This window comes from Aquarana catesbeiana, linkage group LG12 (assembly GCF_042186555.1).
Source record: "Aquarana catesbeiana isolate 2022-GZ linkage group LG12, ASM4218655v1, whole genome shotgun sequence".
Lineage (NCBI taxonomy): Eukaryota > Metazoa > Chordata > Amphibia > Anura > Ranidae > Aquarana > Aquarana catesbeiana.
The window spans coordinates 237,456,501-237,479,577 of record NC_133335.1 but is presented as its reverse complement, the minus strand read 5'-3'; the positions used below and the strand labels follow the sequence as shown (position 1 = coordinate 237,479,577).

At 48.1% G+C, this 23,077-nt stretch overlaps 1 protein-coding gene across 3 annotated transcripts in view; it reads left to right on the top strand.

Moving 5' to 3' along the window:
- B3GNTL1 (UDP-GlcNAc:betaGal beta-1,3-N-acetylglucosaminyltransferase like 1) overlaps positions 1–23,077 on the top strand; it is a 431,353-nt gene that overhangs the window by 313,554 nt on the left and 94,722 nt on the right. Inside the window, exon 1 of one of the 3 annotated variants that reach the window (XM_073606959.1) lies at positions 15,376–15,505. The exons of the other annotated variants lie outside the window; for them this stretch is intronic. Coding sequence (XP_073463060.1) covers positions 15,416–15,505 — 90 coding nt within the window. The 5' untranslated portion in view covers positions 15,376–15,415. Of the gene's footprint in view, positions 1–15,375; positions 15,506–23,077 lie in introns of those variants that run through there. 3 annotated transcript variants of the gene reach the window in all.

Below are 23,077 nucleotides of genomic sequence, written 5' to 3'. Positions count from 1 at the left end.
GGCAATCTTAGCAAGCCGCTGAGACGGTCGTTTCCCGCCCCTCCACAGCTCAGCACTCCAATGAACGTGGAGAAACAGAGAGGAGAGCTGCCGAGTGACAGTCTGCATCTCTCCTCTCGAAGATCTGTGAGAACCGAGCTATCGGCGATGTCCGGTGACTCGGTTCTCAGTGCAGACACGGCGGGGGGGACAGCTGCACCATCGGTCTGATGCTCCATCCACATAGGTAAGTATGAATCTAAAAAAATCAAACAAACCCCATACTTCTCTTGTAATGGGCGGGCCGCCCCTGGACTCCATACCATCTTTGGAATAAATATTCATTGCGACTCCAGTGGGAATTGACATCCATGGGGGATTGGGTGTCTGCACCTTGTATGCAAAGTTTTTTTAGAATTCGGTCCAAAGCTGGCTGAATGGTTTTTCGGGCTTGTGCTTGGGGCTGGCTCGGGCGTGCTGGGGGGGGTGGGCGTGGTGGCGTCATGGCGCTTGCCGCCTAGTTGGAAATACAAGCGCCAAGCATGTTTAAGTGCAGAGAGGGGAGCGGGAGCACTGCCACCAGCCTGGGAGGGACTCGGAGATATAGAGTCAAAAATGTCTAAAGGGAAAATCGACTTTTATTCCAAATCCTTTGTTGTCTATTGCCGTACGGCTTTTGTGAGTGTGTTTTTGACACCTTCACATTCGAATAAATGTGTAAAGGTAACCCCACAAGGTCTTACACCCTCTTTTTTTTTTTTTTTTTTTTTCTTATTTAACATTGTATCTTCTATTTGCACTTTTTGCCCCAACTAATTAGGTGTAAATGTTGTGCTGTGCATGACTACCTGTAGATAGTCTGTACAGTCATTTACTTATTTATACTACATAGTAGAAGATCCCTGAGCTTGGCAGACGTGTTCATTCACTGTAGTGGATAATCCGGACGGACCAGTCAGACGTGTATTTTCAGAGTGTTCCCGTGTCAGGGAGACCCCGCAGTGCTCGGTGTGAGGATGGATGCTGAGGAAAAGTTGTATGTCTACACATGCCGGATTCCGGTGAGTCACCCTCCACACCTCCTCCTTGTCCTGGCTCCATCTTCACCGGGCTTGGAAGGCTGATGCTCTAATGCTTGTCAGAAGCTACAACTCCTATTGTTAAAGGGGAATTCCGGGCAGATATAAAAGGCACACGTTAATGCAGCTCTGTATTTATTACCACATTATCAATTGTATTCTTATAAATCGGGGGTAATGAATTCAAAGAGGTCCTTTTGCTAAAATTTTCTTCCAGCTGAGGTCCGAATCTCTTTTAAATAAAACATAAAAGTAAGCCAATCACATCCACATTTCAAGTAAAATAATTAAGCTTTCCCTATCTGAGTACCTCCTAAGATCAATTGCCCACATTAGAGTGCCCCCTTACATCAGATATCCCCATAAGAGTCCCCCTTTACATCAGTTGCTCCCCCTCACAGTCCCCCTTTACATCAGTTGCCCCCCTCACAGTTCCTCTTTACATCAGTTGCACCCCTCACAGTACTCCCTTATATCAAGTCTTTCCATCAAAGTACTGCCTTGCATCAAGTATACCCATCAGAGAGCCACCATAACTAAGGTGTTCCTATCAGAGAGCCCCCATACATGAGGTGTCCCTATCAGAGAGCCCCCTCACATCAGGTATCCCCATCAGAGTACCCGTTTACATAAGGTTCCTCCATCAGAGTGTCCCCATGCATAAGGTGCCCCTATCAGAGTGCCCCCATACATCAGGTGTCCCCATCAGAGTGCCCCTTAAGGTGTCACCATCAGAGTGCCCCTTAAGGTGTCTCCATCAGAGTGTCCCCATGCATAAGATGTCCATATAAGAGAGCCCCCTTACATCAAGTATACCCATCAGAGAGCCACCATACATGAGGTGTCCCTATCAGAGAGCCCCCCCACATCAGGTATCCCCATCAGAGTGCCCCCTTACATAAGGTGCCTCCATCAGAGTGTCCCCATGCATAAGATGTCCATATAAGAGAGCCCCCTTACATCAAGTATACCCATCAGAGAGCCACCATACATGAGGTCTCCCTATCAGAGAGCCCCCCCACATCAGGTATCCCCATCAGAGTGCCCGTTTACATAAGGTGTCTCCATTAGAGAGCCCCCTTACATAAGGTGCCTCCATCAGAGTGTCCCCATGCATAAGGTGGTCCCTATCAGAGTGCCCCCATACATCAGGTGTCCCCATCAGAGTGCCCCTTAAGGTGTCTCCATCGGAGTGCCCCCGTGCATAAGATATGCATATCAGAGAGCCCCCTTACATCAGGTATCCCCATCAGAGGCCCACTTTACATAAGGTGTCTCCATCAGAGTACCCCCATACATCAGGTGTCCCCATCAAACATTTGCCTTACATCAGGTGTTCACATCATAGTGCCCTCTTACATCATGTGTCTCTTGTAATGGAATCGCTTCCCACACTCTGCTTGAGTGCTTCCATCATATGACGCTTCCTCCAGTCTGAATATAGATATTAGATATTATAGCTGCATATTACAACCAAGAACTAGGCAGGACTCGTTTGGCTGCAAAGCTGGAACTGTTTATTGGAACAAGAATACAGTCTTTTATACACTTGAGAAGGAGGTTCCCCCCTTCTGATCATATTACCCTAACAATACAAACTGTAACCAGAAACATAAATTAACATGAGCTAATTAACTAGTCATTTAACCAGCCTAGGTGACTCGGAGGTTTGACCTTTCAGGTCAGACTTGTCGTCTCCAAGCTCACAAACTGCAATACACATTATCATAAGTATAAACACAGAACACCTTCACACAATAGCAGACCTACTTACAATAAACACATTAGGGCAGGGGGCCCCGGACAGATGGCTTGCTGATGACATCAGTATCTGCTATGAGTCCCACACTGGCAGAGACCATCATGGCCTTTTTAATAATGTCCTTTTGCATTGCATAACAGAACATCCTCCTAAATGCTTGTGTAGCTCCCTCAAAAGCCAAAGCCCATAGTCGGTAGACAAGAGGCTAGCATTCAGTCCCCTCCAAAAGCCTCTGTCCCGGGTGAGTCTATCACATCTCTATCAGAGAGCCCCCATACATGAGGTGTCCCCATCAAAGTACTGTCTCGCATCAGACTGCCACCTTACATAAGGTATCCCATCAGCGTGCCACCTTACATAAGGTATCCCCATCAGAGTGCCACCTTATTAAGGTGTCCCCACCCCATCTTACATCATGTGTCCCCATCAGACTACCCCCATAAATCAGTTGTCCCCATTTGAGCAACCCCCTTACATCATAGTACTCCATTATATCAGGTGTCCCCATCAAAGTGCCCCCTTACATAAAGTGTCTCCATCAGAGTGCCCCCATACATAAAGTTTCTCCATTAGTGTCCCCATACAAAACGTGTCCCCACCAGAGTACCTCATTACATCAGGTGCCCCATCAGAGTAACCCCATAAAGCAGGAAGCCTAATCAGAATACCCTAATATATCAGTTACTCACATTAGAGAGCCCCCTTACATAATGTGTCCCCATCAGAGTGCTCCCATACATCAGATTCCCCCATCATAGTGCCCCCATATATATATATATATATATATATAGTCTCACTATAGATCAGTAGACTGCAATATAGCTGGGCAGCCAGTGGGCAGGAGCTGGGAGTAGACGCACACTCCGGGGGCGGGGCACACACAGTCATTGGTTACTATGACGCCGGCAGTCCTAGCAACCAATGAATGCGGCTTAGTGAGGGTCCAGCGCAGAAGAATGGCGGTCTGGTGGTCTGGACTGGGCTCTCAGTCGGTCTGGCATTTAGTGACGGCTGTTGTTAATACAAGCAGTGTAATAACCTGTGTGTGACTATCTGCCTCTCCTGTAGTCCACTTTACAGGAGAAGCTGCTCAAGTAGCCAGTCAGGTGTGCTGCAGTGTAGGGAGCACGCTGATGTAAGGAGAGGACAGAGTGACAGATGAGTTTATCAGTCTGCTGCTTCTCCATTCAATGACCAACTGGCTGAGAAGGAGACCTGTGAGTGAAAGTGAAACTGCAGCAGAGAAAAAAACAAGGCCTCCTTACTTACCAACTGGTTCTGTGCTGTGCTGCATCAGAACGGGATGAGCATACATAAAAATCCTTTGGCAGGTAAAGCATTTTATCTGTGCATTTAGCTGTTTGCTTGGAGTTCAGTTTTAGATTTCTAGGGGGGGGGGGGGTGTAAGTGGGGGGATCTCATACTATCAGTGCCGGGGGGAAAGGTCATCCAGCAACCAGGGCAAAGATGCCAAACTGCGCCCCCTTTAGGGTTAGGGTCAGGGCGCCCCCATCCTTGCGCCCAGGGCAGCCGCCCCCTCCTGCCCACCTCCTTGTCCCGGCCCTGCTTACTATCATAATATGAACAATTTCTACAACTGTGAATGGAACATAAACTTTTATTTTTGCTCTTGACGTTTTTCTTTAATCAGGGTTTTAGAATTGTTATTTTCTTTTTTTTCTTTTATTTATTATTTTTATTATTTATTTATTTTTATTTTATTTTCTGAGTTTGCCAATTTGTCATTTGAAAGCACAAAAAGTTTGCCTTTCACATTTGATTTTGAAGCGAGCGTACTCTCCTATATGAAAACCGCATTCACTGTTAGAAATTCATTTGTTTAACCACTTCAGCCCCGGAAGGTTTTACCCCCCCTTCCTTCCTGACCAGGCCATTTTTTGCGATACGGCACTGAGTTACTTTAACTGACAATTGCACAGTTCTACCCAAATGAAATTTGTGTCCTTTTTTTTCCCCACTTTCTTTTGGTGGTATTTGATTACCTCTACGATTTTTATACTTTGCACTATAAACCAAAAAAAAAAGCAACAATTTTGGAAAAAAACAAACAAAAAAAAAAAAATATTTTTTACTTTTTGCTGTAAAACAAACCCAATAAATTAAAAAAAAATGTCTTCATAAATTTAGGCCAATATATATTCTTCTACATATTCTTAGTTAAAAAAAAAAAAAAAATTAGCGTATATTGATCGGTTTGCACAAAAGTTATCTACAAACTATATCATAGATTAATGGCATTTTTATTATTATATATATATATATATATATTTTTTTTTTACTAGTAATGGCGGCAATCAGCGATTTTTTTTTTTTTTTTTTTTTTTTTTTTTAGCGGGACTGCGACATTGCGGCGGACAAATCAGACACCTAGCTGACATTTTTGACACTTTTTTGGGAACCGATCCTTTGTTATAATATTAATATGTCTTTGGTAAAAATTGGTTTGCGCGAAAGTTATAGCTCCAACAAACGATGGTGTATATGCTGGAATTTCTATTATTTATTTATTTATTTATACTACAAATGCCGCTGATCAGCGACTTATAATTGGACTGTGATAGTGTGGCGGTCAGTCTGACACTGGGGGGGGGGGGGGGGGACACTGACTACCACTGACATCAACAACGACATTATTACAGTGATTAGTGCTAAAAATATGCACTGTCACTGTACTAATGACACTGGCAGGGAAGGGGTTAACATCAGGGGGCGATCAAGGGCTTAAATGTGTTCCCTCACTGTGTTTATAACTGTGTGGGGGGGATGGGCTGCCTGGGGAAACACAGAGATCCATCTTCCTGCATAGCAGAAAGACAGGATCTGTGTGATCTCCCCTGTCAGAATAGAGATCTGCCTTGTTTACTATGGCAGATCCCCGTTCTGTCACTGCGGGGAACGATCGCAGGCGGACATCGAGTCCACCCCACCCGCTGATTGGCTCCCCCCCCCCTCCCGCTGGCCAATGGGCGTGCCCACAGAACCTCGTGCCCGAACCGACGTACAGCTATGGCGATTCACGCAGCCGAGCCAACCTGCCACAGTATTAATGCCGCGGCTGGTGGGCAAGAGACTAACCGCTTCAGCCCCGGAAGGTTTACCCCCCTTCCTGACCAGGCTATTTTTTGCCATACGGCACTGCGTTGCTTTAATTGACAATTGCGCGGTCGTGCGCACGAATAGAGCTTTCTTTTTGGGGTATTTGATCACCTGCGCTATAAACAACAACAAAAAAAAATTAAAAAAATAAAAACATTCTTTACTTTCTGCTATAAAACATATCCAATAAAAAAAATGTAAAAAAATCGAATTTCTTCATAAATTTAGGCCAATATGTATTCTGCTACATATTTTGGTAAAAAAAATAAATAAGGACAAAATAAGAATGTTCGTTAATATTGTCATAATAATTACGATTATTCGTTATGATGAAGTTAAAAACCCAGGAAGTCAGCACAGCACAGGGATAGTGGGAGCTCCTCATAATGAGCACAGCACAGGGATAGTGGGAGCCCCTCATAATGAGCACAACACAGGGATGGTGGGAGCCCCTCATAATGAGCACAACACAGGGATGGTGGGAGCCCCTCATAATGAGCACAGCACAGGGATGGTGGGAGCCCCTCATAATGAGCACAGCACAGGGATAGTGGGAGCTCCTCATAATGAGCACAGCACAGGGATGGTGGGAGCCCCTCATAATGAGCACAGCACAGGGATGGTGGGAGCCCCTCATAATGAGCACAGCACAGGGATGGTGGGAGCCCCTCATAATGAGCACAGCACAGGGATGGTGGGAGCCCCTCATAATGAGCACAGTACAGGGATGGTGGGAGCCCCTCATAATGAGCACAACACAGGGATGGTGGGAGCCCCTCATAATGAGCACAGCACAGGGATGGTGGGAGCCCCTCATAATGAGCACAGGGATGGTGGGAGCCCCTCATAATGAGCACAGGGATGGAGGGAGCCCCTCATAATGAGCACAGCATAGGGATGGTGGGAGCCCCTCATAATGAGCACAGCACAGGGATGGTGGGGGCCCCTCATAATGAGCACAGGGATGGTGGGAGCCCCTCATAATGAGCACAGGGATGGTGGGAGCCCCTCATAATGAGCACAGGGATGGAGGGAGCCCCTCATAATGAGCACAGCATAGGGATGGTGGGAGCCCCTCATAATGAGCACAGCACAGGGATGGTGGGAGCCCCTCATAATGAGCACAGCACAGGGATGGTGGGGGCCCCTCATAATGAGCACAACACAGGGATGGTGGGAGCCCCTCATAATGAGCACAGCACAGGGATGGGGGAGCCCCTCATAATGAGCACAGCACAGGGATGGTGGGGGCCCCTCATAATGAGCACAACACAGGGATGGTGGGAGCCCCTCATAATGAGCACAGCACAGGGATGGTGGGGGCCCCTCATAATGAGCACAACACAGGGATGGTGGGAGCCCCTCATAATGAGCACAGCACAGGGATGGGGGAGCCCCTCATAATGAGCACAGCATAGGGATGGTGGGAGCCCCTCATAATGAGCACAGCACAGGGATGGTGGGAGCCCCTCATAATGAGCACAGCACAGGGATGGGGGGAGCCCCTCATAATGAGCACAGGGATGGGGGGAGCCCCTCATAATGAGCACAGGGATGGTGGGAGCTCCTCATAATGAGCACAGCACAGGGATGGGGGAGCCCCTCATAATGAGCACAGGGATGGTGGGGGCCCCTCATAATGAGCACAGCACAGGGATAGTGGGAGCCCCTCATAATGAGCACAGCACAGGGATGGGGGAGCCCCTCATAATGAGCACAGCACAGGGATGGTGGGAGCCCCTCATAATGAGCACAGCACAGGGATGGTGGGAGCCCCTCATAATGAGCACAGCACAGGGATGGTGGGAGCCCCTCATAATGAGCACAGCACAGGGATGGTGGGAGCCCCTCATAATGAGCACAGTACAGGGATGGTGGGAGCCCCTCATAATGAGCACAGCACAGGGATGGTGGGGGCCCCTCATAATGAGCACAACACAGGGATGGTGGGAGCCCCTCATAATGAGCACAGCACAGGGATGGTGGGAGCCCCTCATAATGAGCACAGGGATGGTGGGAGCCCCTCATAATGAGCACAGGGATGGAGGGAGCCCCTCATAATGAGCACAGCATAGGGATGGTGGGAGCCCCTCATAATGAGCACAGCACAGGGATGGTGGGGGCCCCTCATAATGAGCACAGGGATGGTGGGAGCCCCTCATAATGAGCACAGGGATGGTGGGAGCCCCTCATAATGAGCACAGGGATGGAGGGAGCCCCTCATAATGAGCACAGCATAGGGATGGTGGGAGCCCCTCATAATGAGCACAGCACAGGGATGGTGGGGGCCCCTCATAATGAGCACAACACAGGGATGGTGGGAGCCCCTCATAATGAGCACAGCACAGGGATGGGGGAGCCCCTCATAATGAGCACAGCACAGGGATGGTGGGGGCCCCTCATAATGAGCACAACACAGGGATGGTGGGAGCCCCTCATAATGAGCACAGCACAGGGATGGGGGAGCCCCTCATAATGAGCACAGCATAGGGATGGTGGGAGCCCCTCATAATGAGCACAGCACAGGGATGGTGGGGGCCCCTCATAATGAGCACAACACAGGGATGGTGGGAGCCCCTCATAATGAGCACAGCACAGGGATGGGGGAGCCCCTCATAATGAGCACAGCACAGGGATGGGGGAGCCCCTCATAATGAGCACAGCACAGGGAGGGTGGGAGCCCCTCATAATGAGCACAGCACAGGGATGGGAGGAGCCCCTCATAATGAGCACAGGGATGGTGGGGGCCCCTCATAATGAGCACAGCACAGGGATAGTGGGAGCCCCTCATAATGAGCACAGCACAGGGATGGTGGGGGCCCCTCATAATGAGCACAGGGATGGTGGGGGCCCCTCATAATGAGCACAGCACAGGGATGGTGGGGGCCCCTCATAATGAGCACAACACAGGGATGGTGGGGGCCCCTCATAATGAGCACAACACAGGGATGGTGGGAGCCCCTCATAATGAGCACAGCACAGGGATGGGGGGAGCCCCTCATAATGAGCACAGCACAGGGATGGGGGAGCCCCTCATAATGAGCACAGGGATGGGGGGGAGCCCCTCATAATGAGCACAGCACAGGGATGGGGGAGCCCCTCATAATGAGCACAGCACAGGGATGGGGGAGCCCCTCATAATGAGCACAGGGATGGTGGGGGCCCCTCATAATGAGCACAGCACAGGGATGGTGGGAGCCCCTCATAATGAGCACAGCACAGGGATGGGGGGAGCCCCTCATAATGAGCACAGCACAGGGATGGTGGGAGCCCCTCATAATGAGCACAGGGATGGTGGGGGCCCCTCATAATGAGTACAGGGATGGTGGGAGCCCCTCATAATGAGCACAGGGATGGTGGGGGCCCCTCATAATGAGTACAGGGATGGGGGGAGCCCCTCATAATGAGCACAGCACAGGGATGGTGGGAGCCCCTCATAATGAGCACAGCACAGGGATGGTGGGAGCCCCTCATAATGAGCACAGCACAGGGATGGGGGAGCCCCTCATAATGAGCACAGCACAGGGATGGGGGGAGCCCCTCATAATGAGCACAGGGATGGGGGGAGCCCCTCATAATGAGCACAGCACAGGGATGGGGGGAGCCCCTCATAATGAGCACAGCACAGGGATGGGGGGAGCCCCTCATAATGAGCACAGGGATGGTGGGAGCCCCTCATAATGAGCACAGCACAGGGATGGGGGAGCCCCTCATAATGAGCACAGCACAGGGATGGGGGAGCCCCTCATAATGAGCACAGCACAGGGATGGTGGGAGCCCCTCATAATGAGCACAGCACAGGGATGGGGGAGCCCCTCATAATGAGCACAGCACAGGGATGGTGGGAGCCCCTCATAATGAGCACAGGGATGGTGGGAGCCCCTCATAATGAGCACAGCACAGGGATGGTGGGAGCCCCTCATAATGAGCACAGCACAGGGATGGTGGGAGCCCCTCATAATGAGCACAGGGATGGTGGGAGCCCCTCATAATGAGCACAGGGATGGGGGGAGCCCCTCATAATGAGCACAGCACAGGGATGGTGGGAGCCCCTCATAATGAGTACAGGGATGGTGGGAGCCCCTCATAATGAGCACAGGGATGGTGGGGGCCCCTCATAATGAGCACAGCACAGGGATGGTGGGAGCCCCTCATAATGAGTACAGGGATGGTGGGAGCCCCTCATAATGAGCACAGGGATGGGGGGAGCCCCTCATAATGAGCACAGCACAGGGATGGTGGGAGCCCCTCATAATGAGCACAGGGATGGTGGGAGCCCCTCATAATGAGCACAGGGATGGTGGGGGCCCCTCATAATGAGTACAGGGATGGTGGGGGCCCCTCATAATGAGTACAGGGATGGTGGGAGCCCCTCATAATGAGCACAGGGATGGTGGGGGCCCCTCATAATGAGTACAGGGATGGGGGGAGCCCCTCATAATGAGCACAGCACAGGGATGGTGGGAGCCCCTCATAATGAGCACAGCACAGGGATGGGGGGAGCCCCTCATAATGAGCACAGGGATGGTGGGAGCCCCTCATAATGAGCACAGGGATGGTGGGAGCCCCTCATAATGAGCACAGCACAGGGATGGTGGGAGCCCCTCATAATGAGCACAGCACAGGGATGGGGGAGCCCCTCATAATGAGCACAGCACAGGGATGGTGGGAGCCCCTCATAATGAGCACAGCACAGGGATGGGGGGAGCTCCTCATAATGAGCACAGGGATGGTGGGAGCCCCTCATAATGAGCACAGGGATGGGGGGAGCCCCTCATAATGAGCACAGCACAGGGATGGTGGGAGCCCCTCATAATGAGCACAGCACAGGGATGGGGGGAGCTCCTCATAATGAGCACAGGGATGGTGGGAGCCCCTCATAATGAGCACAGCACAGGGATGGTGGGAGCCCCTCATAATGAGCACAGCACAGGGATGGTGGGAGCCCCTCATAATGAGCACAGCACAGGGATGGGGGGAGCCCCTCATAATGACTCCGACGACTGCCATATTGAGAAAGGTATTTTTTGCTTTTTAAATTCATCATAACGAACCTAACGAAAATTCGTATTTCGTACGAATCCAAATTGAATTTCGGACACGAATTACGAAATACGAATTAACGGCTAATACGAAACGGAACAAATTTATTGACAGCGCACGTGTCTACTAATTACAGGAGGTGTGTTACTGGCCAAATCACCAGGTGAAAAGAAAGGTTAAAAAGTCTAAAAGAAAAGAAAACTAATGCAGCCGCCACATCTAATGATTGCATTTTCGGTTTTGGGTGTAATACCGCTTTACAGAATTACAGATTTAATGAGGGACACAAGAAAGCGCATATTTCTGTACTGGGGTGGGCTGTAGTTTCCATGTTATGGTTTGCACAGATTAGGAAAGATGCACCTTCTCACCGATCGATCGGCTGACCCCAAATATTTGCCCGTCTTTGGACGATCTTTTTTTTTTTGTGCAAGGACTGATAACGGATGACTGCCAGGGCAAGAGATAAAGGAGTCGTAGCTGTAAGGTCACCGCAAATTCTTATTGGGGGTCGGTGTGGCTGGTTCCTTTGTGGGGTTGTCTGGAGGTCACACCGATCGTACTCTGCAGATCGGCTCCTCAATGCGGCATTTTTTTTTTTTTTAGGATAGCAATTGCTGAAATATGACATATATCTATATACACTTACCGGCCACTTTATTAGGTACACCTGTTCTATTGCTCGGTAACACAAATTGCTGATCAGCCAATCACATGGCAGCAACTCGATGCATTTAGGCATCTAGACGTGGTGAAGACGACTTGCTGAAGTTCAAACCGAGCATCAGAATGGGGAGGAAAGGGGATTGAACGTGGCATGGTTGTTGGTGCCAGACGGGCTGGTCTGAGTATTTCTGGGATTTTCACGCACAACCATCTCTCGGGGTTTACAGAGAATGGTGGGAAAAAGAGAAAATATCCAGTGAGTGGCAGTTGTGTGGAGGAAAATGCTTTGTTGGTGTCAGAGGAGAATGGGCAGACTGGTTCCAGATGATAGGAAGACAACAGTAACTCAAATAACCACTCGTTACACCCAAGGTATGCAGAATACCATCTCTGAACACACAACACATCCAACCTTGAAGCAGATGGGCTACAGCAGCAGAAGACCACACCGGGTGCCACTCCTGTCAGCTAAGAACAAGAAACTGAGGCTACAATTGGCACAGGATCACCAAAATTGGACAATAGAAGATTGGAAAAACGTTGCCTGGTCTGATGAGTCTGGATTTCATCTGCGACATTCAGATGGTGGGGTCAGAATTTGGCGCATGGATCCATCCTGCCTTGTATCACCGGTTAAGGCTGGTGGTGGAGGTGTAATGGTGTGGGGGATGGGATATCACCGGTTCAGGCTGGTGGTGGTGGGGGTGTAATGGTGTGGGGGATGGGATATCACCGGTTCAGGCTGGTGATGGGGGTGTAATGGTGTGGGGGGATGGGGTTTAATCACCACGGCCTACCTGAGTATTGTTGCTGACCATGTCCATCCCTTTATGACTACAGTGTCCCCATCTTCTGATGGCTCCTTCCAGCAGGATAATGCACCATGTCACAAAGCTCCAATCATCTCACCACTGGACAATGAGGTCCCTGTCCTCCAATGGCCTCCACACTCACCACATCTCATCCAATAGAGCACCTTTGGGATGTGGTGGAATGGGAGATTCGGCATCATGGATGTGCAGCCGACAAATCTGCAGCGACTGTGTGATGTCATCATGTCACCATGGAGCAAAATCTCTGAGGAACGTTTCCAACACCTTGTTATATCTAGGACACCAAGAATAAAGGCAAAAGGGGGTCCAACCTGCTACTAGCAAGGGGGGCCTAATAAATACCTGGATGATGCCCGAACAAAGATGGCTCCGACCTTCTGGATAAAAAAAAAAAAGCCTGTCCTGTGCCCATTGTCATTCAGAAAGAAAGTGAGGGGGAAATCTAAAAAGACAATTACAGAATTGTCATAAGTACAAAAGGTGAGGGGAAATCTTGCCGACTGCGTAAAGCATATATGCAGCAAGAAGGAAGCTCAGCCGCCACACACATGCGCTGAAGGGGAATCTGAGGTTGTGTGCTGAGAGCGTGCTCACTGCATGACTGAGCTGTCACTGCCGGCTCCCAGTCAGGGCTTCTGGTCTGTACCCAATCATGTGACCGCTAGGAGAAACGGCAGTCACAGGATACAAATGCCGTGTCACCTTAAAATGGGCTTTAATGCCTATGAGGTTTATTAAGGTCTATATCATGTGACCGCTGTGATTGGTGCTCCCAGCATGCTGCTGACCGAGCTGTCATAACAGCTCATAGTCAAGGCTTCTGATTGGGAGCCAGCAGGGCAGGCTGCAGATCATGTGACAGCGGTCATGCGTTATAAAAGACATACTACCTCCAGATGACCCTTTAAGAGGGCTTCAACCCCTTTACGCCCCCCAATAACCCATAGGTGTGGTGGCAAAAAAGGCTGGACTTTGATGCCCACATGCTGCACATAGGCGTCGCTGGGCGGGCAATGAGTGCGCTCTCAGCACTAAGGCGGCTCTCAGCAGTGGCGTCTCCAGCTTTCATATTTAGGGGGGGCACATAGGGGGACAGGGACAAAAGTAGGGGGGCAACTATAAAATGCAATTATATATATATCCTGGGGCCCTTTACTACGATCCCACAATGGCCCTTTCACATGTTCTGCAGTGAGCTCCCTTCCTACTGTATTGGGCCCCCCAGGGTGGCAGAAAACAAGAGATATATGTCACCAGCATACCAAGAAAATATAAGGGTCCAAAGCAGTGAGAGAACTTTCAGGGTTGCAAAGGTTGACAGCTCTGGTCTGGCATCTCTTGGAATTTACAGGCTGGTTCTCCTGTCCTAAGGATGGGAGAAATCAGTCTGTTTTTTCAGTAACTGAGAGTCCTGGTGGAGTCCTTCCTGCAACTCGCTCTTCTCCCTGCCAGTGAGGATGCAGGGGAAGGAGCAGATCGGGCGGCCGTGGTTATGTGAGCGCTCGCATTATGCAGTGTCAGCGAGCAGAGGGAGGGGGGAGGAATCACCCACAGGAGCTGACTGGGGGCGCTCTCCCTCTTAGACATTGCGTTTTTGTGAAAAAAAACAAAAAACTTTTTTTTTTAATTGGGGGGGGGGGGGGGCGCACATGGTGGGGCACAGCATACTGTTGGGGGAGGTCAGGGCCCCTTCTGGCCCCCCCTAGTGATACCATTGGCTCTCGGTCCTGAGAAAACATCAGTAGTTGGCGGGACCAGTTTCCAATCATGTGACCACTGTCCTAGCCAGTCACAGTGGTCACATGATCGCCGATCGCCTGTCCCCCTGGGCGATAAGAACTTTTTTTAAACGGACGTCAGGGTGGGGAGAAGGGGTTAATGCCTGGGATGTGGCGACTTTCTTTATCATGCGACCGCTGTGATTGGCGCTCCCAGTACAATGACCAAAGCTGTCTCTGACAGCTCTAGGCCAAGGCTTCTGATTGGGAGCCAGTGGGATGGACTATTGTTCATGTAACTGCTGTGAGAGGCGATCACAGTGATCACATGGTACAGAAGCCAGGCCGCCTCTCCATGGCCCTTTAAGTGTGACTTTATGCCCACGATTGGCGTGACTTCTGTATCATGTGACCGCTGTTATTGTTGCGCTCAGCACACTGACCGAGCTGTCAGAAGCCAGTCAAGGCCAAGGAGGAGGTTTCCAATCATGTGATTGCTTTGAGAGCCAATCACAGTGGTCACATGACACAGAAGCGGCGCCACCTCCTCTTGGCGGCCCTTTAAGTGGGCTTTAACGCCTGCGAGGTGGCATGACTTCTGTGTCATGTGACCGCTGTTATTGGCGCTCTCGGCACACTGACCGAGTTGTCAGAAGCCAGTCAAGGAGGAGGTTCCCGATCATGTGATTGCTGTGAGAGCCAATCACAGTGGTCGCACGACACAGAAGTGGCACCACCTCCTCTTGGCGGCCCTTTAAGTGGGCTTTAACGCCTGCAACGTGGCGTGGCTCCTGTATAGTGACCGCTGTGATTGTTGCTTCCAACATAATGACCGAGTTGTCGGAAGCTGGCCAAGGCTTCCAATTAGGAGCTTGCAAGGTGATTGATCAAGTAATTGCCAATCACAGAGGTCACATGATACAGAAACCAAAACATAAAAGCTCACTTGAAGGGCCAATGGAAGGCAGTCTTAAGGGGTTGATGACCAATTTTCATGCATTTTTTTTCTGGTGCTCATTAATAATTATTCCTATAGGAATCTCAGCTCTAATCTTTCTGTATGTGGAATGTATTTTATTTTTCTCTTTATACAATGTTTACGGCCGTCACATCCACCTTTGTACCTTGACTGGTCGGGTCGCCCCGTGCCCGTGTTAATAAATACACGGCATTTGGATATTTGCTCTCTAGTGATATCCATAGTCCAGGCCTGGAACAATGTCTCTAGCACTCTGCAAAAACAAAATTAAATTATTTTCTAAATCTGTGAAGAAGAAGAATTCCCAGCTGAAGAAGAGTCTGTTGGAGGTGAGTCACCCTCCCGGGATCAGGTCTCCTTCCAGCCGGAATGCTGATTGCAAAGTTTTTTGTTTCTTTGATATTGTAAATTTTAGTAAACAAGTTTGTCTTGTGTGTCCTTTGCACTCGAACATCAGTAGTCTGTAAAAGTGCACCGAATTACCGTATTTATCGGCGTAGAACGCGCACCTTAACTATAAGAGGGAGGTTTCAGAAAAAAAAACCTTAAATTTTAAAATAAGGGTCAGTGCTCTGCAGCCTCACCAGTGCCCACCAATGCAGCCTGATCTATGCCCATCTGCAGCCTCTAATATGCCCATTATTGCAGCCTGTTTAGTACAAATCTACAATTATATTGGTATCAGAGTGTTCTAAGGAGGGTCAGTTTGGTTTACTCTGAGCTGTCTTTCATTGTAGCGCTCTGTTAGGTCTTCTATCCTGCTCAGTCCATTCCTCATGCTGTCCTCACGCCTCAAAATGTCTCCCAACATATTGCAGAGGGTTCATTCTCACTGATACTGTAGCAGTTTTATTCCATTGCTGCCAAATGGCAGTTTTACATATTTCAGAGTAATCGTTTTGGAAAGAGAAGGGTTTCCCTGTGTCTTTCATCACTCTTGAAGATGCATTACTGTGATTTGAAGAGGCAATGAGCTGAGCCCATCAAAGGGAAGTTTGTCGTTGACTGCAGCCGCGGCCAGTGCTGGATGACACAGATCCGCGATCTCCTGTGTATCCGGCGCTCAGTCACTCACAGTCCCGCCCGGCTCATATGATGGACAGAACAGTGGTCCAATGCTGGGCCGGGGGGCGGGACTGTGTGTGACTGAGCGCCGGATACACAGGAGATCGCGGCTGTGTGTAATCCAGCGGCGCTCATCCCCTCCTTCCACTCCGAGGTAGCAGGGATCGGCGTATAACACGCACACACGATATCCCCCTGATTTTCGGGGGGAAAAAGTGCGTGTTATATGCCGATAAATACGGTACATTTCCCGATGTATGGAGCTCCTCATTTCCCAATCTATGGAGCTCCTCGTTTCCCAATGTACGGAGCTCCACGTTTCCCAATGTACGGAGCTCCTCATTTCCCAATGTATAGAGCTCCTTGTTTACCAATGTATGGAGCTCCTCATTTACCAGCGGACCTCCTCGTTTCCTAATGTATGGAGCTCCTCATTTCCCAGTGGACCTCCTTATTTCCCAATGTATGGACCTCCATATTTCCCAATGTATGGAGCTCCTCATTTCCCAATGTATAAATCTACTAAGTTCCCAGTGGAGCTGCTCATTTCCCAATGTATGGACCTCCTTATTTCCCAATGTATAGAGCTCCTCATTTTCCAATGTATAAATAAACCTACTAATTTCCCAGTGGCTCTCCTCATTTCCCATTATATAGAACTTCTAATTTCTCAATGGAGAGCCTCATTTCCCAATGTATAGACCTACTCATTTGCCGATGGATGGACCTCCTCATTCCCCGATGTATGGAGCTCCTCATTCCCCGATGTATGGAGCTCCTCATTTTCCAATGTATGGAGCTCCTCATTTTCCAATGTATGGAGCTCCTCATTTTCCAATGTATGGGGCTCCTCATTTTCCAATGTATGGAGCTCCTCATTTCACAATGCATGGGCCGTATCATTTCCCGATGAATGGACTTCCTCATTCCCCGATGTATGGAGCTCCTCATTTCCAACTGTATAGACCTCCTCATTTCCCAATGTATGGAGCTCCTGATGTATGGGGCTCCTCCTTTTCTGATGTATGGAGCTCCTCCTTTCCTGATGTATGGAGCTCCTCCTTTCCCAATGTATGGAGCTCCTCCTTTCCCAATTTGTAGACATCCTGTCCAGAATTCCATTTATTTGACAGCATCTCCTGAGCCTTTTTCTTTAGCCTAATGTGGCTGATCATATACAACCATAGAATTCTTAGAACATGCAAACGCAAAGTGGAATATCTCATATCCTTTTCAGATGTGGGAACTGACCTCCATCCTTCCCCTCTTGCACAGTTGTTCAGGCTCCTCCTCTTTCAATCATGGAGGCTCACCATCACTTGTGGGTGTGACCTAAGGTGGTCTGTATGCAAATACAGCTTGCCTAGAAACAACCCCCCCCCCTAGACTGACACACACCCATCGAGGACTTTTGATATTTGCATGACTCCTCCCAAGAGCCAGCCTCCTGCTTGCATCGGGGCTGAGGATTTTTAAGAGGAGTACTGAGGGTGCAATAATGTTTTCAAGAAGCTATGTACAGCCCCCTGCCGGCCCCTCCCACCAGCCATGATCTGTCTGCATTGCATAAAAAAACACAGGATGATGGTTCTAAAATAAGATATATCATGAAAATGAAGGAAAGGTTTTATTTAATATTTTCATCAGCATGGTGACAAAGGAGGAAAAAGAGGATTGCAATTGTAAACTTTAATGTTTATGTATTAGCCAAAACCAATGTATGGACCTCCTTATTTCCCAATGTATGGACCTCCGTATTTCCCAATGTATAAACCTACTAATTTCTCAATGGAGCTCCTCATTTCCCAATGTATAGACCTACTCATTTCCCGATGGATGGACCTCCTTATTCCCCAATGTATGGCGCTCCTCATTTCCCGATGTATAGACCTACTCATTTGACAATACATGGACCTTCTCATTTTCCAATGTATGGAGCTCCTGATGTATGACCTCCTCATTACCTGATGTATGGAGCTCCTCATTTCATGATGTATAGACCTCCTCATTACCTGATGTATGGAGCTCCTCATTTCCCGATGTATAGACCTCCTCATTACCTGATGTATGGAGCTCCTCATTTCCTGATGTATAGAGCTCCTCATTACCTGATGTATGGAGCTCCTCATTTCATGATGTATAGACCTCCTCATTACCTGATGTATGGACCTCCTCATTTCCCAATGTATGGACCTCCTCATTACCTGATGTATGGAGCTCCTCATTTCCCGATGTATAGACCTCCTCATTACCTGATGTATGGAGCTCCTCATTTCCCGATGTATAGACCTCCTCATTACCTGATGTATGGAGCTCCTCATTTCCCGATGTATAGAGCTCCTCATTACCTTATGTATGGAGCTCCTCATTTCATGATGTATAGACCTCCTCATTACCTGATGTATGGAGCTCCTCATTTCCCGATGTATGGACCTCCTCATTACCTGATGTATGGAGCTCCTCATTTCCCGATGTATAGACCTCCTCATTACCTGATGTATGGAGCTCCTCATTTCCCGATGTATAGAGCTCCTCATTACCTTATGTATGGAGCTCCTCATTTCATGATGTATAGACCTCCTCATTACCTGATGTATGGAGCTCCTCATTTCCCGATGTATGGACCCCCTCATTACCTGATGTATGGAGCTCCTCATTTCCCAATGTATAGACCTCCTCATTACCTGATGTATGGAGCTCCTCATTTCCCGATGTATAGACCTCCTCATTACCTGATGTATGGAGCTCCTCATTTCCCGATGTATAGACCTCCTCATTACCTGATGTATGGAGCTCCTCATTTCCCGATGTATAGAGCTCCTCATTACCTGATGTATGGAGCTCCTCATTTCCCAATGTATAGACCTCCTCATTACCTGATGTATGGAGCTCCTCATTACCTGATGTATGGAGCTCCTCATTTCCCGATGTATAGACCTCCTCATTACCTGATGTATGGAGCTCCTCATTTCCCGATGTATGGACCTCCTCATTACCTTATATATAGAGCTCCTCATTTCCTGATGTATGGACCTCCTCATTTCCTGATGTATGGAGCTCCTCATTTCCCATTGTATTAAGCTCCTCATTTTTCGATGTATGGAGCTTCTCATTTCCCAAGAGGATTGCAAATGTAAACTTTTAACGTTTATGTATTAGCCAAAACTTCTTTATTTTTTTATTATTTTTAGCTTTGGATGAAATGTGGAAGGATTAGAACCCTTGTCAGGTTTTTACTTCTATTTCACACCAACTTTACTTTGCTGTCCCAGTTTCACCAGAAAGGAAATGTAGGAAAAGCTCTGTCAGCAACACAAACAAATTTTTTTTGAATTGCTGTCGGTGTCCCCGTTGAAGAGTTCCCCCCACTTCCTGCCTGCTTGTTGTCACCTTGGCAGTAATCAAGGGGAAATCATTTAAGCTGAGCCCCAGAAAGCGGTAAAAGGTGCTTAATCATCCCAAATCCATCCAAAAAATGAGAAAAAAAAAAAAAAGTTTTGCTCCGGCATCCTCTGTAACACAATTTCGATAAAATGTCCATTCCTCCTTTTCCTGTGAATAGTTACATTTTTACATTTTTAGGACTTTCTGATTGTGACATAACAATGAACTTTTTCCTCTCTATGGATGTTTGAACTCGCAGTGCTGTGATCTTCCCCGTCCCGGCGCTGCGTGAATTAAGGGTTAACCTCTGTGCTGTGATCCTCTCCGTCTTCTTCACCCACCTACGCTTCCAGCTTCTCCTAATAATATTATACTGGGAAGTGCGGGGGAGGGGGAAGCGGCTCCTGTGATTAATCTCACCCCCCCCCAAAGCTCTGACACCCCCAATATCCTCTCTGTTCCATGGGAAAAGTAGGCTGGTCAGCCCCTCTTTTTTTATCAAATGGCTTCCCTCCCTCACCTTTCCAAAAAGTCCCTGGCAAGCCCGAGACCCCTAACGTGCCAACTTCTCTTTTTTCTTTTTTTTTGTAAATCAAATTGAGAAGAAACAGTTATTTGGGAAGAGATATTACAGCCCAACTCTGGAGGGTTCATCCTTTTTTCATTCTTCTCATCAGTCTTCCGTGGGATCATTAAAATAGTTAATGGCTTTAATTATATGTATTTGTATATCAAAATCACTGCAGGATATCGTCCCACTCCTATCCCTTATAGGTAAAAGTTCAAATTGAAACTTTAAGGCTCCATTCACATTAGTGCGTCTCCAAAGTCGCACGTTTTCCAGTGCGACTTTTGAGCAGCTTTGCTCCAACTTTACATTCTCTGGACCAAAAGTTGCATTAAGTCACACCAAAGTAGTGCAGGCACCTTTTTCAAAGTCACTGCAACTTTAGGTCGCATCGGTTTGAACAGGTGCCATTGAAAAGAAAGGGCTGCGACTTGTCATGCGACTTTGATGCATGGCAAGTCACACAAGTGTGGAGACCAGAGGCGGCTGGTGCTCAAATTTTTTTTTTTTTGGGGGGGGGGTGCAAACAAACTGAAAAGAACTGAAAAAAAAAGCCCTATCAATTGCAGCCTCACTGTGCCCATCAAATGCTGCCACTGTGCCCATCAAATGCAGCCACTGTGCCCATCAATTGCAGCTACTGTGCCCATCAATTGCAGCCACTTGTGCTGTCAAATGCAGCCACTGTGCCATCAAATGCAGCCACTGTGCCCATCAAATGCAGCCACTGTGCCCATCAAATGCAGCCACTGTGCCATCAAATGCAGCCACTGTGCCCATCAAATGCAGCCACTGTGCCCATCAAATGCAGCCACTGTGCCCATCAAATGCAGCCCCTGTGCCCATCAAATGCAGCTTCTGTGCCCATCAAATGCAGCCACTTGTGCCCATCAAATGCCACTTGTGCCCATCAAATGCAGCCACTGTGCCCATCAAATGCAGCCACTTGTGCCCATCAAATACCACTTGTGCCCATCAAATGCAGCCACTTGTGCCCATCAAATGCAGCCCCTGTGCCCATCAAATGCAGCTTCTGTGCCCATCAAATGCAGCCACTTGTGCCCATCAAATGCCACTTGTGCCCATCAATTGCAGCCACTGTGCCCATCAAATGCAGCCCCTGTGCCCATCAAATGCAGCTTTTGTGCCCATCAAATGCAGCCACTTGTGCCCATCAAATGCCACTTGTGCCCATCAAATGCAGCCACTGTGCCTATCAAATGCAGCCACTTGTGCCCATCAAATACCACTTGTGCCCATCAAATGCAGCCCCTGTGCCCATCAAATGCAGCCCCTGTGCCCATCAAATGCAGCTTCTGTGCCCATCAAATGCAGCTTCTGTGCCCATCAAATGCAGCCACTTGTGCCCATCAAATGCCACTTGTGCCCATCAATTGCAGCCACTGTGCCCATCAAATGCAGCCACTTGTGCCCATCGAATACCACTTGTGCCCATCAAATGCAGCCACTTGTGCCATTGAATGCTGCCACTGTGCCCATCAAATGCAGCCCCTGTGCCCATCAAATGCAGCCACTTGTGCCCATCGAATACCACTTGTGCCCATCAAATGCTGCCACTTGTGCCATTGAATGCAGCCACTGTGTACATCAAATGCCACTTGTATGTGTGCGTATGTATGTGTGTGTGTGTATATATATATATATATATATATATATATATATATATATATATATATATATATATATATAATGTGTGTGTGTTAGCAGGGACCCGAGAATAAAATGGCGATTGTTGCAATTTTCTGTGTCACACTGTATTTGCGCAGTGGTTTTTTAAACTCAATTATTTCCGAAAAATACACTTTAATGGATTTTAATTTGAAAAAAAAAACAATATATAATCCAATTTTTTGTTAAGATATAAAAGATGATGTTTCGTCGAGTAAAAAGATACCTAACATGTCATGCTTTAAAATTGCACACACTCGTGGAATGGCGACAAACTACGATACTTAAAAACTCCATAGACGACGCTTTAAAAAAAATTTAACGGTTACCAGTTTATAGTTACAGAGGAGGTCTAGTGTTAGAATTATTGCTCTCGCTAAAACGTTCCCAGCGATACCTCACATGTGTGATGGGATCACCGTAAACGTGTGTGTGCGACTTACGTATGCACTCACTTCTGCTTGTGAGCACGGAGGGATGGGGGCTCTTTACATTTTTTTTGTTTTTTCTTAATTTTTTTTTTTTTTACACGGTCTCTTTGTTTATTTTTTACTTTTTTTTACCACTTTTATTCCTATCACAAGGAATGTAAACATCCCTTGTAATAGAATAAGGAATGACTGGTCCTCTTTATAGATATAAACACATCAGTTGGCTCCTCTTCCTCTGGCCCCCTTCCTCAGTGCAATTATTTCATTGTACCAACTTCCACCTTAGGGTTGGCAGTGGTGTCATGGAAGGTGGCAGTTGATGTCATGAAATCATTTCTCTGAGGAAGGGGGCCAGTCCGCCGAAACGCATCGGTTGGTTTCCCCCATTCGTGCTAGCCCATGAGGTTGGATGGTGGAATTCTGGACTCTGTATCATGATACGCTCCCATCCCACTTTTGGTTTGTGAGTATATTTTGGAACTTTTATCTTTTGCGCCCTCGTTGTTTATTATTCTTGGCTATGGGGCTGTGTTTTTCTATTGATGCACACAGTGTAGGGGGACACAGCTCTAGTCCCTGCATGCAAGGGTGACTCCATAGGACACTACAAGAAAAAAGGAGCTACCCTGACACAGGAAATCTAGAGTAGAGGTCATGGCACCAGTTTAAACACCGTAATAATAATAATAATAATAATAATAATATTCTATACGATCGGAATGTACAATCTACTTTAGATCTACCAACAAGTATGTAGTGTAAGG